This window comes from Platalea leucorodia (assembly GCF_965183815.1).
Source record: "Platalea leucorodia genome assembly, chromosome: 1".
Taxonomy (NCBI): Eukaryota; Metazoa; Chordata; class Aves; order Pelecaniformes; family Threskiornithidae; genus Platalea; species Platalea leucorodia.
Window position 1 is genome coordinate 65,592,268 of NC_138823.1, and position 17,773 is coordinate 65,610,040.

Consider the following 17,773-nt stretch of genomic DNA (forward strand, 5'->3'; position numbering starts at 1 on the left):
AGAAAACTGAAGAAGGGCAGCAGAGCTACCTTGCAGTTACTGTGGTAGAAAGGAACATTCTGGTCATACTCACGGCAGGAAAAGAGAGGCAGGAGTTACAATCCAAGGAGATTAAAAGTCTTAAGAATTCCCCAATAATTTGCTTTCTGCATAGCTGACTTAAATAATACAGACTTTAAAAAAATGTTCCCGTTAAGGATTTCACAAAATAATCTGAAAGCAGGAAAGAAGGTCAGTTTCCCTTTTCCCTGCTTTGATTTATGCTGCCCATTGTAATAGACGCAGAGCACTTCAGGAAGGCTGGGAACAGAGCAGAGTCCCTTTATATATCTGTTTCTCATAAATCTGCACCATCACAGGAAAAATTCTTTCTATTTTGGAATGACTTGTAATGTACTCAGTAAATCCTCAGATATTTTTGGGTTTCTTGTTCTTGGGTGCTCATGTGCTAGGAATGCCCACAAACTGTAACAATCCTTGCTAACTTCATTTTTATATTACTGTTATCTGACGTTGTTGAAGCAGCAAGTCAATCCACATGATAGTCATCCTTTCAGAAGAGAATGTTCTTTTAGAAATCCCTTAAGACCAAAAGAGTGAAAATGGGCTGCACAGAAGTTTTTAGATGGGTGCTCTTACATAAACTGTGATAGGAAAGACTGATGTAAGTCTAAATTGATTTGCTTTCCTAAGGGTTTGATCCTTGTCTGTGAGAAAGTGTGTGTGATTTCTACCTTGGTTAAACATTTTTAATGATTTCTGATGGGCAATACCTACTGAATCGGTGGCCAGAAGGAAAACACATTTTTTCTCTGAATTTTCTCTGAATAGCTGTAAATGTCATGTACATTCAGATTTATCAGTGAAGAGCAGTTTGGAGAAATGTTGCCAAAATTAGAGGGGAGCAGATGCTTCTAGTTCTACCAAGAAGCCATGTGGTAATCCATTACACAACACCAAAAAGGCCGTTCATCTTAACAGAATAGAAAACCTGGAGTCAAAAGTATCTGAGGAAACCTAGATTTCACTTCAAACTAATGAAATCGTTGTTAACAAAAATAGAAAGAACACTTCTGTGCTTCAAAGGACCTTTTATTGATTGGATTTAGCATGGAAGCTACAGTGCATGTGGGGACACTAACATACAGGTAATGAAGAAAGAGCGAAATTGGTTCTTTAAAGAAAATTGTGGGAAAGTATAATCTTGCTTGTGCTTTATTGTGCTAACTAATAACAAAGTGCATTTGTAAGTTCAGAAAGTGCTTTTAGAAGTCCTTAATGACATACAGCAACGTGTCTTGTGTTGATGTCGGAGGTTGTGGTGTTGAGTGTTGAAGCAAAGGTCTAGTTTTGCAAAGTAGGTATTTTAAAATTTTAAAAATATTTTTGTAATGAATATGTTCTTGAGTTTATATTTAGAAATTAGTAGTATTCTGGCAGATTTGGAAGAGTGTGCCTGCTTTGGTAAGATATGGGAATCACTAGTAGCTATTGGCATAGGAGGCCACAGGTCCCATGTAGAACTACCAGAACTTTTTTTTTTAACATATTTGACTTTCTGGTTTCTTACAGACATCAGGTTTGTTAATTCTAGAATATTGCTTTATCTACATTATTCTTAAATGATGTAAAAAGGTGATGGTCCCCTTGAGTACAGAAGAGTCAAAGTGGTAAACTGATTTTTACATCTCTTAAATAATTTACGTAATAAATTCGATAGGAAAGATAATAATATCAGTGGTTTAAGACTTATGTAAATATTCTGATATTTAATTTGGGATCTTTTGCTGATGATATGGAGCCATAGCAGTGTTTTCAGAACATCTCAAGGGAAAAGATCATGTCTACTTAATTTCTAGGTCATCTTGATGATTTGTACTGAATTCTGAACTGTATTTTTATATTGAAATGAGAAATTAATAAATACGTTTTTCTCTTTTATAAGGGGAACGGCCATTTCAGTGTACACTATGTGAAAAGGCTTTTAACCAGAAGAGTGCTCTTCAAGTCCATATGAAAAAGCACACAGGAGAGAGGCCTTACAAATGTGATTACTGTGCAATGGGATTCACACAGAAAAGCAATATGAAACTGCATATGAAACGGGCTCATGGTTACACTGGTAGGTAGCATGGTGATAGTAGCAGTGAGTGCTCTACTAGGAAACTAGTACAAAACACTTCCCTTAAGTTATTGAGGAATTTAGGCACTAATAGCCAAAGACCAGAGTTGATGAGCTAGTAGTTGAACAAGCAACCCAAAAAGAAGGTTGAAACAGAGATTGGTTACTGCTTATGGTTCCTTGTTTTTTATGTGGAGCTCTGTAGTATGGAAATAGAACATTCAAAAACTATTACAGGAAAGCAATCAATTATATTAATTTTTTTTTTTTTTAATTTTTCAAAGAGCATCTAATGAATTTACAGAATCTGAAGGAGTTGTGTAACACCTTTTCCAGCATGATTCCTTTATTCCCAAGTGCTATATTTGCATTTTTCTTACCCTATACATCAAAACATACTCATTTGTCTTTTTCTCTTGTACTTTGATAGGTCCTGTACAGGAGCCTGCTAGTCATCAAGAACAAGAAGGGGAAGATATTAGTCGTACTCTGAATTTAGAAGAAGTGGTACAAGAATCTTCAAATGAATGGCAAAGTATAGGCAATGTTTTTCGATGACACCTTAAAATTTGAAAGCTAAAAATGTTTCTGGGCCTTGAATTTCTCTAAACAAGTTTTCGGAAAAGTTAAAGATGGATTTTTACAGTTAAAGCTTCAAGCATTGGAAATATTAACAATAGAATAATATATTATAGTTTTTTTAATTATTTACAAAAATTACCTGAAAGAATCTTTTTTTTTTAAGCTTGTAGAAGAATATTGGGAAAACATCATTTAATCTGTGCTAAATTGTCTGTGAATCAGTGAACTCAGGTAATACTGTATACAGTTTCATCTTCTAATTCACAGCCAGTATATCTATTTGAAAAATGAACTGGAACTTTATATCAGAATACAATGATTCCCATTTTTAAAGGAAGTGAAGAATAACTTCGTGGGAAAACCATGAAACTGTTGGTCACCTTTCTTTTTTACATGTTTAAAGAAATAATTGAGGTTGGAAACAAAATGTTACAGAGTAGATGCATGCAGTATAAAATAGTTTTGGTTTGGTTTTGGTTTTTTTTTTTTTTTTTTTCTTACAAGGCACAGGAAAATGCTGTATTTCTGTTTTAAGCTTTTTTTAGTACGTTTTGAGAGTTCGTTGAAAAAAATAAAGTGCCATGAACTTACAGCTTTTCTTGAGTTAAACTCTTGAGAGGGAGCATGTTCATATCCATTCCAACCGCAGAGGCAGTCAGTTGTTAGTTTTTACTTTAAGAGACTGAGGTTTTAAACTCAGCAATAATTATTTAAAGAGAATCCAAACTAGAAGAGGTTCCAATGAAAGCCTCTTCTTTTATGTTTGCTGTATTGGATCAGCAGGTACATATCTCAGTATCTGTGGAAAACACAGCCATATACAAAATCTGGGAAGTAAACGTACAATTTTGTGTTAGCAGTGAGAAAGAGGCACACTAGGTCACGTATATTATACAGTATTCCCCAGTGCTGTAAACAGTTATCATTTCAAATCTGTAAGTTCCTCATTATTTTCATTGTGAATTTGGGAAATATGTTACTTTTATTTGTTGTGGTTTAAGGCATTGTTTCAGCAAAACTACCTAGTTGACTCATGCTTTGAAAGGTGCCATTTGTTAAGTATATTCATAACAAAGAAACACTGGAGTAAAAACAGTCATCTTTTAGACATTCCAAAGACAGAAGCGCTCTTCTTATTTTTACCTTGTTCTTTTGAATTTTATTTATATGTTACATATATATAGATATATATATGTGTGCTTGTATGTATATATATATATATTTAAAGTTATATGAGCCTCTGTGTGGCTGATCAGTATATTTTGTAAATACTAATCCCAGTTGCAGGAAGTTAATCTTTTTGGTTTGCCACAAGTACTTCTAGATCAGTGGTGGATTTGTTGTACTATAATACAGAGCTGGATTTTAATTTACCTTCTGAATGATAATTGCTCTCAGATCCAAAAAGCCCTTTTCTGTAAATATTGTCTATACTTTGTCTATGATACAAACTAGTTATTTCAGATTGCTGAAGCAAGAAATCACTGTTGGTTTTGATAGGGCATCTCTTAATTCTTTTGTTAACTCTTTGGCATATGTATATAAGTAATATAGTTGGTGACATGAAAATAACACTTTTGTTATGTGGAATATTTAATTCAAAAACATGTTAAATAATATTACTTTTTTCCAAATTCTGTTTCGTGTATTTTTTAAGCATTTGATTCTGAATCCTAGGAAATTCTAAAAACTCCATTTACCAGAAGTGTGTGTCTCAATATTATATGTAAAGAATGTATGTGAAGTTCTTCCAGCAGCGCCTTTCCTTCCAGACAGCCTATTAGTGTTTCAGCTGTTTAAGAAAAATGTTATATTTCACATTTGTCTGAAGGCATACTGGCCCCATGGCATAGCACCCTGTTTATCTCTAATAATACAGTAGAATGTGCTGTGTTGCCTGTATCGTGTATAAAAACTTATCCCTGTTCTTTCAGAGAAAACTTCGCACAGCAAAGTTTGTTGATTTGCTGCATAGGGGATGACACTTTCCAGAGGCTGCCAAATCCAGTTTGACAAAAGATGGTTTACAGTTGGTCCCATCCAGATGCAAATCCATCCTTCATAATGGGAACGCGATTCCTGAATGCTTGAAAGCATTCAGTCTGCTCTAGCTGTGGTTGCTTTGCCAGCACATAAAAGCTGGTAGTGGTCGATACTTGGTGAGCGTGTGCCTAAAAGCAGATCTTTTTTTAAAGCAGGTCGTTTTTAAATGGTCACTTCTCAAAGTGTTATGTCTTGATTAGAGGCAGTGAGTGTGTGTTGTAAGTCTTGGAAGTGTTAAATAAGCAGCGTGAATTATGGAGTCAGCTGACATTTTTCCTGAATTGAGGAATTGTTTGCTACTCCTCCAGCGCTTGGAGTCCTGTCAGGTACAGTAAATGGACTTTTAAAAAACTTTTTTGTACCATGATATTCGATTTGCTTCCCTGCATCCTCCTCCCTCATGAACTTCAAGAATTCACTTTTGAGTATCCTGACATAGAGGTTTTCATAGCCCAGGTTCCTTGGTAAGATTGAGTTGGAGGTGTTTAAAGCAGTGTATCTGTTGACGTTTACAGACACTGTAACCAATATGTTGATATTTTCAAAAGCAATGTTGAAGTAGATGCATTTTTTTAGGAAACAGTATTCTAAGGCCTGTTTGAAGAGTCACGTTGTATAGTGGGTAAATGAATAGTGCTTTGGAATGCCTCTGTTCTTTCTGGTTTGATGCAGTAGTAGGCTTACACTAGCCTCAGGCTTTTTGGCTTGTGTCTGCTCAAGTATTTCTTTAGTTTCTGTCTATTCCTTCAGTACAAGAAATGACACTCCTAGTACTGGTTGTGCATTCTTGTTTCAGGAAAAAGCCTTTGCTTACAAATCAAATAGCCATTTAAACTGCTGGTTTGCATCAAAACTACTAGTGAGTGAGTAAAAGAATAAATTTCAGTCTAAGTTTTAATCTCTTTAGAGACACTTGCGTTGGTAAAATAATGCTTTAAAGTACCGTACCTTTTCTTCTATAGGAAGTAAATCCAAAAAAGCTACTTCCAGCCTCGGAAAAGATGACTGAGGGGAAAGCAGAGTGATGAAGGCAAGGAGGAAGCTTTGGATAAGTTCTGTAGTTCTACAGTGCAGTATTTTGAAAGATGTATTTCCCAGTTTTTTTTTTTTTTTTACCTTAAATATTCTTTCCCATTTTTGAAGGCTGCTTTAAAAAACAACTTGATTTTCACATACCCTGTTGAAAGATACTTTGTGCTATATTTGTTTATGAAGGGCAGCATTTCATTGCCTGTACATAGGCATTTTATGCCTTGCAATATCCCCCTGGCCTTTAGCTGCCACTCCACAAAGACACTGGCCTCCCATAGATCCTCTGTCTTATTGTCAGCCTTGTGGGTCACGCTAAGTCACCAGCAATGTCACTGGAAGCCTGCGTGCCGGCAGCTGGGTCACGGCTCCCATGGTTTCATTTTCTCGTATCTGAACATTATTCATAAACTGTGAAGAAAACCACAGAACTCTACATATATGATCTTCTCCGTTGTAAAAGAGAAAACTGGTCCAAGTTTCATTTCAAGTTGATTACTTTATTTCAATAATGAATATTTTTAAAAGCTGTGTTCCTATAAGAACAATACGTATTCAAATTAAATCAACTATTACGTTGCAGAGTATACATCTGAATGAAGCTACAATAGAAAAATACACATAGCAACCAGTGTAGGTAATAGAAGATGTAATACGTGTGTGTACGCTTAATAATTTGGTGGTTTTGTATTCTTTAGTCTCTATGTATTTTCTATCCTCTCATCTTTCACTGCTTCTTATTAATGGACACTGATTTAAACCTACAATAGATTCAGATGTGAAATGCAATTAACAAACATATTTATAGGTAACATTTACTGGGCATTTATTAGGAATGCAGTTTCAACCTGGGAAGCATTAATTGTAGTCTACAATGCGTAGGCTAAAACTAAAAAAAATAAAATAATTAATCAGACACTTAGATGACACCTTGAAGAAATGGTAAGTTTAAGTAATAAAACAGTGCAATTCAGAAGAGCCTTTTATTTCCCTAAGTGTGGTTGGAAATACCATTGCCACACATTGGTTTTAGTAATTTGTGAACAGTTAATATCTAAATCTAACTGAGCTATAATTCGTTTCTATAAGGCAACTACAGTACAACAGTTAAATGTTCACAGCAGTTTACTATGAGTTTGCTTTGGTGCGCTGTCTTTAATAGGCATCCAGATGTTACTCAGGCAAAAGATGAGCCGACAAAAGATAACACTGCTGCAATACCAAGAGCAAGATTTGAAATTCTAACGCGAGATGTGCAGGACTAGCTGAGATACCAGTACTGAAGGGCTCTCTTTCAGAAATTAGACTTATTTGTTTATATATTTATTTACTTACTTATTGTACTGCAAAGTTAATGCTGTTGCAGCAGAGTTTGTGTGGAGCACCAGTGACGTCCAGTGGTCACTTGTGCGATCTTAGATGTTTCTTCTCTGGGAATATCCCTTGTTTCTTAACATTAGTCTAACTCAAATTTGAAATCCTCTTTCTCTCCCTCATCTGCTCTTAATTCTAATGGTTTGGATGCGATAAGCAATTCATGGTACGTAAAGAATTTCCTTATTACTGTTGCTCCGCATCATATTGATTCTACAACATCTGCCCCCTCCCACACTTCACATGCCTTGAACTCCCAATGTTTGGTAAACCTTTCCATGACTGCCTAATCCTGTTATGAAAATAAATTATTCTGTGAGTGAGAGAAGGAAGATTAAAACCAAACAAAACCAAATCAAAGAAAGTATTTGGATAAACAGTCCTTACAACTTCTGCACATGGTGGATTTTTTTTTTCTCAGCAGTGTCTCAGAAATTCATTAACAGCAGTGCTCAGTATCCAAGACATTAGCTCTTTATTTGTAATTCTGATGTTCACTAAAACGAAACCAGAAGACTTGAGCTCAGATTAGGTGCTTGGGAGAAATAATGAAGTCCAGCATACAGTTAGGGCATCCTGAAGAAGAATGAGTAAAGTCAGAGATCTTGTTACTTCACATAAAATAAGGAAAACATCTAGTAAAGCTACTTTTTGCGTTCCTTTCATTCAACTGTTGGTCAGGGATTGCCAATAGAAGTTTGTATCATCTACTGCATGCAGAACCTAATTGGCATTAAGTAATGGATTGCATCTATCTAGGTAATTGTTGCAGTTATTAATTTTAAGGCAGTTACATTATGAAGCAGAGTACATGATCCTTGGATGGCATCTCAGAGCTTCAGCGCCTAGCAACTGGTGAACCAGACCGCGATCCAGGTCGGGACCCAGAGCCTCCCTGTGGAGGGAAGAAGAGTGTTAAGTTAATTAAAAGGTACTGTATATTTGGGGCTGTAAATTGAAAAACATCAATCTGTAGTACAATAAAATTTTAAATATTATCTAATGAAAATGGCTTGCAGTGGCCTCTAGTATATTGCTGAATATTATTGGAATTTTCACTTCAAAGAGATGATTGCTTTTCATGTATTTTCACATAGGATTAATTTACTCTCATTAAATCTCTCATACAGGGCTAGACAGTCTCCCATGAATTATTTGTAGGTGCATGTTCTTATTCAGGCCTTCCTTATGAAAGCAATTTATTTACTTGGACATCTCGGAAATTTTCATTTTTATGGCTACCCCTGAACTGTATGTATACTTTAAAACAAAACAAAACAAAACCCGACAAAAACCCCAAGCAACAAAAAATCCAAAACTGCAAGCCTTGCATACAAGCTGTAATAGTCCCACATCTGAAAGAATTGAACTGTAATCATTTTATTCTGTAATATTTATTAGGGTAAATTGTTAATGTGATTGTATCAACATGAGTCTTGTATGGAAGGCTCAGATGCAAATACAGGAAAAAACTAAGAAAAGAGAAAGGGCTAAAACCTGGCCTATTTTTACAAATAATAAGAAAACATCAAACTCGGAAAAAACCACTTGTGGCAATTCATAAATCCGCAATTGAGAAAAGCCTTACAGCAGTTTTATAGCAGAGATGATCCAAGCTGAAATTTCGGCGTTTCATTTTTGGAACTTAAGATTAGGCTAACGGGGTATCTTCTCCCATAGCTTTAGCAACTTTCTAGGCAAATCTTGAACAATAAGCTTATGACCACAAATGTGAGATAGTGTGGTAATTGTTACTGTAATCAATTGATGACTGAACTGTTTACGTCAAAAAAAATTAAGCATATGTGTACTTTGGGATTTTGTTTTCTTTATTTATATCATTCTTCTCATCTTTCAGTGCTCCCTCCTTAGTTTTACTGAACTGTTTCAAGGAAAACTTAGTGTAATCCATTAGGTAATTGGCTTTTTTTCTTTCAAAGGTATCTTAAAGAATGGATAACTTTTTTACTGTAAAAGACTGTAAAACTGTATAAAGAAATAGTTATTAATGCTTCCTGCTGTAAACAATGGGTCTAAATCAAATGGGCCTGAGTAAAACTCTGATAAGAGTTCCAAAAGTTATCATGGCTGGGAAAAGGCTGTGTAAAAAGTAGAACTGGTATATGCATATCATCAGATATATATAAATCAAAGCTAAAATAGTTGTGATGGTTATGTAAAAAAGAGAATGTTAATATTTGGGAGAGATTGTTATCGAAAATTTTCAGATGTTCGAAAGAAATTTTACAAATAATGTCAAGTATATAGCCATGGTATTGTTGCTGTATCTGAACTCCACTAAAAAGCTACAAGCGTGCAACGTGAAAATTAGACTTAAAAGGTAAATGTTTGATTTTTTTTTTTTTACCTGGGCCTCTGAAGAGCTCATTCCTTTTCTTAAATGGCAACATAAGAATTCATACTACCTCCTTGGAGTTTGCAAGCTGTCGCTTGGTGCTGCATATGTTTGAAAAACAGCTCTACAATGAAAAATATGTCCCCTAAACCACGTAAGAGATAAAAATGTGTTTTTGCTATAGGTGATGGTGCTGTTTTGTCTCCTGTTGGAGAGTAAGAGTAGTAAGTCTGAGATGATCGGCTCTGCTAATGGGACCTCGGACCTTCTGTCTTGAAGTTAAAATTACTGCTGATTGTATGCTTCGTGTGAAAATAGTATACTGGACGATTTGTTACTTGTGCATGCTTCACTACATGATAAAAAAAAAATACAGTCTTAGTTAAAGTAGCTGCCAGTGGGTATGATGTGCTTTTCACGTGTCTTTTTCCTGGCATAGAATGGGAAAAATCCTTGCAACTGACTTTTTTTCCTGTTCTGTTTTCATATATTCGCTGTGTTGGTGGGGCTGTGCGGTGACTTGAAATGGTGAACTGAACCAGATTAAAGATAATCTGACCAAACGTTTATTTTTCACATGAGACAAGCTTTCTAGCTTGCCTGACTGCGTGGCGTGGCAGCTGGCTGTACTGACCTACTGTAGGAGGTCTCCCCCCGGGGCGGGGACAAGCAGGGACTGTTCGAGTTGTTACTGCATCTCAACCAAATGCGTGTGCGACGCTGCCCTGCCCTGCCCTGCCCTACCGTTCTGCTGTTTATCAGTTTGCTTTCACTGTCACTATTCTAAAATATTTAGCAGCAGCAGCAGCCAAGCCGTGTCACCTCATTCATCTTCTGTGTTCCAGGTCATTTGTGAGTCCAGTGACAAGACAGATCCTGGTGCGGGTCTTTGTGGGACTTGGTGGACTTACCTTCTTTCCTGATGGTAACTGACTGTGTATTTTTACCTTTGTTTCCTATCATGTAAGTAGTTATTAGGCCATGAGATAACCTTCTGTTTTATCCATGCAAATCTAGTTCCTTCAGAAGCTTTAAGGAAATGTGGTTCTTTCAAACATGGCAGGTTCTGAAGAGGTTTGGCTTCTCTTTTTCCTGGACTCAATTTTTTGTACTTAGAGTAAGTTCAATTGTACTTTACCAGTTTAAAGATTTTGGAAAGAGTGCCCTGGCCCTCATGATAGGATCCCTTATGTCCCTTGTGAGCAGATTTATGCTCATAGAATTTTCCGCTTCCTCCATATCCTGGTTTGTGTCCTTCACCACCCTGCAAAGAAAGATTTTCATGTATATTGCAAATTATCACATTCAAATTATCGTACGCACGTCGTAATCTTTGTTTGTGATCACTGAAATGTAATACTCAAATGAGACGTTTAGAGGTGTTGGAATAAAATAATCTTTTACGTAATAAACAAGGATGAAGGAAAATGTTAGGAAATTATCTGAATGTACTCAAATCTGAGGGAGGCACCAAACTGTAAAAGAGGAATTAATAATCAAAAAATGGATACTCAGAAGGTTAAACTGCATGACAAAACTTAAAATGTTTCGATTCCACGAGTTCTAAGATGTCAAACACGTCAACTAATTTGTGTTCTTGTGATAGTGAAAGAAATGCTTAATGGCTTGAAAGCTTTAATATTTTGCCTTAAAATGCAAGTAATTTACATGTCCATCTCATATAAAATCAAACCTGTGGTGGAGAAGTAGAATTTAATTAGTTGTGAGATAACTGGGGGAAGAACTTAGTCTAATAACTGCTTAGGCAGATCGCTTCTTACTGAAAGGGGTTGCAAGGAAAGGTGGGACAAAATACTTGCATTAGTGACAGTGTTAGTTTTGCAGACTTTACTGTATAAGAGCAATTGGAACTGTGGAATAAGCGCCCATCTCATCCCAGCCCTCCCTCCCATTTTTATCCTTCCCAGGGAAAGAAAAATGCAGCAGATGAGCCTTCCAGGAGTCTTTAAGGGAAGAGAGCTTTGCCATGCAGTGGATTTTGCTCCCTTTGGGCTAAAGCAAAAGAAATTATCGCCGCAAGGCTGTCAAGTTGCTGGATAAGAGCAAGCAACAAAATTACCCTCTTAAAGTGCTGTGGGAGGAGGGAGGAAAGTGGAACAGGAGAAGCAAAACAGCAAAATTGAGACAAATCAAAATTATCACGTTGCTGCAGCAGCTTGAGGCAACGGAGCAAGGTATGCTTTGGCCTGGTAAATAAAATGGCTGTTACTGAAAGCACGTTCATCACCTACCCAGCTAAATCTGGTGAGGGATAATCCTCTTCCCTGTACATGCAAGAAATAGAAACAATGACAGGATGATCACTATGGAACACAGCATCTGGGTGCACCATGCACAGAAGAAGATGAAAATGCAGTAAAAATAATGAAACACTGGCACAATAATGAGGCAGGAGTTGAAAACAATCATCTGTGTACAGTCATTCCATGAAACAAAAAAGACAAAATTCTTTATTATAATTACAAGAACTGACTTCACTAGCCATGGTTTCTCAGTGATACATACTTTAGAAGCCAGCCCAGCCTAGTAAATGTAAGGACAGTTCCAGGTGGGTGAGGCTTGTTTGAAAGCATTGCCTATTATTAGTTTATTACCTAAAGCAATCACAAGATAAATTGAATATAAACCCCCCTGCGAGTGGCTTTAATTTGTCACGCAGCAAGTCAGGAAGTGCATGAGGAAGAGAACCATGGCTTTTCGGTCTTAGGCCCTTGCTTTAAATATTCCCAATGATAACTCCAGATTTTGACTTTGTGCCATTAAAGAAGAGGAATCAGGCTAGCAGCTGAATTGGGATAAAGTAGCCCGCAAAAGATCTCGGACATTGCTTGAGCCCCTGAAAACGCTTACCTTTGCTTGCATGGGGGGAGGCGTACGGGGTGAGACCTGAAAACCAACAGAAAAAAGTTGTAAAACCAAGGCAGAAATAAATGTAGGGAATCATCAAGCCTTTTGCGTGTTATCTATGACAGCAGGATTAAGTGCTATCTAAGTAATTGCACCGAGAAGCTCCTCTGCTGTCTTAGGCTTTGCCTAGAACACACTGGATTTTTGTCTCTTTTTGAACAGAAAACGTTCCTTAATACAGCCAGTGCTGAAGACACAAGGACAAAACCAGTGAATGGTGAAGCTGTGTAATTGTAATGGTGGTTGTTGAAAATTGACTACGCTAATGGAGGGTTCACCCACTTTTTTGTAGCATTTCGGTATCATTTGTGTTTCCAGGTAAAAATTATTTTTGTATCAAATAGCATGATGAGCTCAAAGGCACAGTACAATTCCCGAGGCCCAAAATAATGGCTACTGACTGGGGAGTATTTGGTTACTGATGGGTCCTAAAGAAAATATTTCATTTTAGCGCAGACCAAGAAGAGAGGAGACTTACAATGTTCTTGAAGAAGTGGACTACGGGGTTGTCGTCACCAGGCCGGCCATGCTGAGATCTCTGGGGGATGGACCCTACGTGGTGGCTGGCCCTGGCTGCGTGTATATCCTGAAAAGCAGAAGAGGCACATCGCCAAGTCAGCTAGGAAGGAAAGACAATCGGCGACTGTATGAAGAGAAGAGTCATTTTCACCGGGAATGAAAAGAAGAGAAAAATGCTGTGGAAATCTAGAGAGATTGCAACCTAAAGTCGTCAGCGCTGTGAAGGAACAATTTTTTAATACAATGGCAAATACAGAGTATGTGCATGGACGTATGTTGTGCATATATATATATATATATATATATGGGCGTACATGTTTTTAACGTTACAGCCCAGTGTGGAATTGAACTTGTTATTGGAAAGTTTTGATAACAGAAACCTTGTAATTTTTCTTCTTTCAGAAGTAGGATCGTAGAATGTAATTTTAGAAATGAAACCTGAAATGGAGAAAAAAAACTTAAAACGACGTTGGATCATTCTCCATGCGAGAGCAGGAATGGATGGTGTATCATTTCTCAGTTCCCAAAGACTACATAACACCGATGAACTGCAAGAGCAATCGTTTTGGTTTTTTGGGTTGGTTTTTTTTTTTTTTTTTTTTTTTTTTTTTAGAATGAGGGAATCAAATGGGACTGACAATACTTTCTATTGTCAGTAGGGCTTCCTGAGCAATACAGAAAGAAGTCCAGTAAGCAAAGGTAAAATAAATAACAAAAATAACTCATTGTGAAGAGTGAATACCTTGACTGGCGCTTAGAGCGTGATGCATCTGTTGCAGTGAAAACAGCGTCAAAAATTCGGCATAGTTGCTGCTATCTGGATGCAGTATGACAAAGTTTAAAAAAGAACTGTTGCATATGACTGACCCCGTTACAGACATCTGCCCATCATTGCACGCGTAGAGGCACGAGGCTTCATGTTCAGTGCGGCAGATCTGAAGTACGTTCAGTGGGGAACGGAGAAGGTAGGAGGGAATGAAAAGAACAACAGGGCCGCAATGGTTCTCTTAGTGTAATGAATTCCCTGAAAACACAATGATGTTATAAGCGTCGTGTGGATGCTAACAATTTTCATTGGCTTCTGAAGATGAAATGGAAAGCCATCGTGAGACAGTAGCTCACATAGGCGCTTCCCTGGTAGCACAAACTGAATGCCCATTTGACTGTAGAACAGTACGAATGGTTATTTAAAATATACTTTGCTTTCATCACATAGAAAAACATCGATCAACCTGCCAGGGGAAAAGCTTAGTCTGTTGGAGCAGGACTCCTGACTCGTGAGTGGTTTGGTGATTTTTGACAAATAAGTTAATATCTATAGAACAGATTTTCAAAGGTTTGAAGAGTCTTTCTGCACTTTGAGGGAAATCTCATGACATCGGTAGCTTTCAGAATGACCCCGACTGCCTCAGGCTATTATTGCTGAAAATAAATGGCTGCACAGAGATTTACATGTTCTAAGACTCTTGAATAAAAGGTCCCATGAAACCATCTAGTGTTACTGCTCAAAGCTGCTACAGAGAAGTTTTATTTTTAAGTGAATGGCGTCAGATCTAGTGATCTTATGTGAATGAAATGGATTTATATAATGCTGAATCATGCAAAATGAGATGAAATACCCATCTTCATGAGTGGCCTTTTAAGTTCTGTAATTCTGAGGATGAATGAAATTCAGATATATTGTTTAGAAGATGAGTTTCCTTAGGATTAAAAAAAAGAGCCAATGCAGAGAAGTTCAGCTGGTATTTATCAGTGTCATTTTTTGCATGCCGATGATGTGTAGAGATTTACTGTTTAAAAACCAGGAATTTCTGAATTTTATTGGAGCTGCGAGATTTCTGTAGTGTCCTGCTTATACTTCTGCAGCAGGTTCTACATTGTCACTAGTTCCAGTGTTGCCAAAATATCCTCTGCTGTCGTGATTTGGAAGAGGGAGCTGGTAAGGTATCGACACGTGTTTAGAACAAGCTACTTCAGCCACGTGTTCGTCTTTTTAATCCATGTTCAAATGAAGCATTGCTTTGCCTCTGGAACCAGCTGACTGCCTTGTCTTTGGGATAAATGCCGTGATAAATACCGTGGTGTTGCAGATCTGCACGTCCGTCTTGAGCAGCAGGAACTGGTTGCTGTCTAACGGCAAAACTGTTGCAGTACGTGAAGCAGAGACCTTCAAAATCAGATTTGATTGCACGTACCATGTTCCCTGCAACTCCGCAGTGGGCTATGGCTTGCCACCAGGCAATTCTCCCAGGAAAGGTGGGATGACAGGTTTTTACAGTTTAGATGAGGTTGAGTTTCCTGAATTTAGGGTTCTGATCAATTATTAGGTGCTAATAATTTGGCTTATTGAAAAGGTTATTGTGTAGTACATAAAACTTCCTTCTGCCTGTGGTGCCAAATGTCAACACGGTCTTTGACCGGGTCCCCTTCTAAAGCTTATCAGTCTGAAACCATTTTCAGTGATGGTTCTGTATGAGTGTAACACCGTGGTTTTCCCAGCGTTACAAATAAAGTGCTTCCCTTTCATCTTATCACCAGCAAGCTTCATCTGCGGTCAGAATCTTCCATATTATTCTCAATTTGTGGCAGTTAATTACATGTTTCCCTTTAGTTTCTTGTTAGAATTACTCTTTCATCTGCAGTTTGTTCTTTCAGCTTTTGAACTCTTAGGGGTGGAGGGCAAAATCCAGTGGTTTTTTGTGAGATTTCTCACATTCATGATTTATGAAAACCATTTCCCTCAGCAGAGTAATAACTGATATCGATAGGCATTAAAAGTTATATTTGAATGGATGCAGGCAATGCTTTGCTGATTGAAAGAGAAAACAAATCTGGTTTATCCTGCTAGGATGGGCTACTGAGGTGGTGGTTCATAATGCGACATTTTTTGAACGAGCTCATCTAGGCACTGCGCGTTTCCTTAATACCTTCCGGAGACCGCCATTTATCTTTAAATATGCTTTAAGCGCTTGGGGAAAAAAAAAGCATTAACCTTAAAACCTAACAGGGATACAGCAGAGCAACCGTGTTTTGGGAACGGGTGACATTTACTTGTTTCTTTGCGTTAGGGGTCGGTGTCGCCCAGCAGCGCAGCGAGCTCCCCCCACACCTCCTGCGGCGTTGCCATGAATTTCAGTCTCGGGAGCATTGCCAATAAAAAGCAGGCTCGGCTGCCACATCGAGGTATTATGAAATCTACTCGCAAAGTATAATCTTGAATTCAGAGCCCTTGGGTACTCTTTGAAAAAAGAAGTGCCTCTGTTTGTGCCCTTAAAAAAAAAAAAAAAAAAAAAATTACAACTTCTAGGGTAACGGAATAGTTTGTAGTCATGAGCAGTCTTTCTTTCAAAAAAAAAAAATAGGACAGAGAAGAGCACTCAGGTTTTTACTGTACCCAGTTAATTTTTTGTCTGACCTGAATAAAGGAGCCCTGCTAAGTCAACTCTGCTGTACGTTCAAAAAAGCTAAAAAGGGAAGATCCCTTAATCTGAGTAATCGTAATTATTAGAAAATGTTTGCCAGTACTGGAAGCTTAAGCGGTATCTGGGAGATCTGATGACACAGATGCAGTTTGCAGCTTCACTGTGAAATTAATAGCTTTCAGGAGTAATAACGTAAATAAAAGCACTCTCGAAAACGTACGTAAAGTACCCACAGTTACTCTGCCATGGGGAGGGATGCAATACTGGAATCCTTTGCAGCTCTGTCTGGTGATGCGCAGGAGAGCTGCGCTGTTGCAGTGGGCCACCTACCCTGTGGACGTTGGCCACCAAGACGAAGGAAGAAACGAGTTAAGTTTCAATGTAGTGCAAAGAAAAGATGCAGGTATTTTAAGTCTTAACAGCAGCTACACGTTGGCATTGCGTTCCCTGTGTTAGCAATGTCCTTTCACATCAAACGAATTGAATTTACTGTCTTAATATTTTGAAAGAGCTGTTGGGGGGGAAAAAAATTGCCCTTTCTCTAACACGGTAACAAGAATCCGTACATAATTCAGTACGTGCTCTGTTTTGGGTTTTGTGCAAGATTATTACACTTCCAGGCGAGGTGAAGACCCCCGAGTAGGTGCTGGTCGGTGGTGTGAGCGAGCAGGCCTAACCAGGGCGCTTGGTGTTTTCCGTGGCCCTAAAGGAGGGTGAAGGGGTGCCACCCGCTGTGCTGCCCCTCTACCGGAGACCAGAGGAGAGGGCTCTTGTCGTTCGTGGTGAATGGAGCGGGCACTTCTGGTTTGCACGTTTGGGCGCCATCTTGGATAATCCAGGGTTGTGATCGTACACGCATCCGGCTTGAGACACGGCAGGATTTGGGGGATTAAATTCACTTTCATATAGACAGAATTGCAGTTATGTATCTACGTGTCCTCCTCGCTTTTGTTTTCAGATCTGATGCAGCAACGTAACCAATGTGGTTAAAGTAGTAGCAGATATTTCTTAGCGATGATACTATGAGATCCCATGAAATAAATGCGTATCTGACTTTGCTTGGTATAAACATGGTACGTCGCATCTCGCAACTCGTACTCGTTAAGGGGGACATTTAAATGCACGTTACAAGCTCTCGCCGAGAGCTCGCATCCTCCACAAGAGGATGGCTTCTCACTAAAGATCGCACATACACATAAATATAAACTTAAAGCTCTAATTCCCAATCAAGTAGATAATATGCACTAGTGACAATAATAGTACTAAGATATTTTTGGAGTACTGAATTTGTATTTTTTCCAGTTCCTTTCAGTATCATTATTACATAGGTTTGTTGCCCGCTTTAGGATGTGAAATGAAAATCTAAAGAACGCCACATGCCGTTGCTGTAATGGCAAA

The 17,773-nt window shown here is 38.0% G+C and overlaps 2 protein-coding genes across 13 annotated transcripts in view; one reads left to right on the forward strand and one right to left on the reverse strand.

The window, feature by feature from the left end:
• ZNF236 (zinc finger protein 236) overlaps positions 1–4,257 on the forward strand; it is a gene marked incomplete at its 5' end in the record, with an annotated part of 83,832 nt that extends 79,575 nt beyond the window's left edge. For 7 of the 8 annotated variants that reach the window (XM_082312308.1, XM_082312307.1, XM_082312302.1 and 4 more), the window contains 2 exons: positions 1,946–2,122; positions 2,553–4,257. In XM_082312308.1, the coding sequence (XP_082168434.1) occupies positions 1,946–2,122; positions 2,553–2,680 (305 nt within the window). In that variant the 3' untranslated portion in view covers positions 2,681–4,257. Of the gene's footprint in view, positions 1–831; positions 1,149–1,945; positions 2,123–2,552 lie in introns of those variants that run through there. The other variant, XR_014228209.1, reaches the window with a different exon arrangement.
• Positions 4,258–6,361: 2,104 nt separating this feature from the next.
• MBP (myelin basic protein) overlaps positions 6,362–17,773 on the reverse strand; it is a 123,765-nt gene continuing 112,353 nt past the window's right edge. For 4 of the 5 annotated variants that reach the window (XM_082313594.1, XM_082313595.1, XM_082313592.1 and 1 more), the window contains exons 5-9: positions 12,913–13,020; positions 12,378–12,413; positions 11,759–11,791; positions 10,645–10,770; positions 6,362–8,045 (exon numbers count right to left, since the gene is read on the reverse strand). In XM_082313594.1, the coding sequence (XP_082169720.1) occupies positions 7,989–8,045; positions 10,645–10,770; positions 11,759–11,791; positions 12,378–12,413; positions 12,913–13,020 (360 nt within the window). In that variant the 3' untranslated portion in view covers positions 6,362–7,988. The remainder of the gene's footprint in view (positions 8,046–10,644; positions 10,771–11,758; positions 11,792–12,377; positions 12,414–12,912; positions 13,021–17,773) is intronic. The other variant, XM_082313596.1, reaches the window with a different exon arrangement.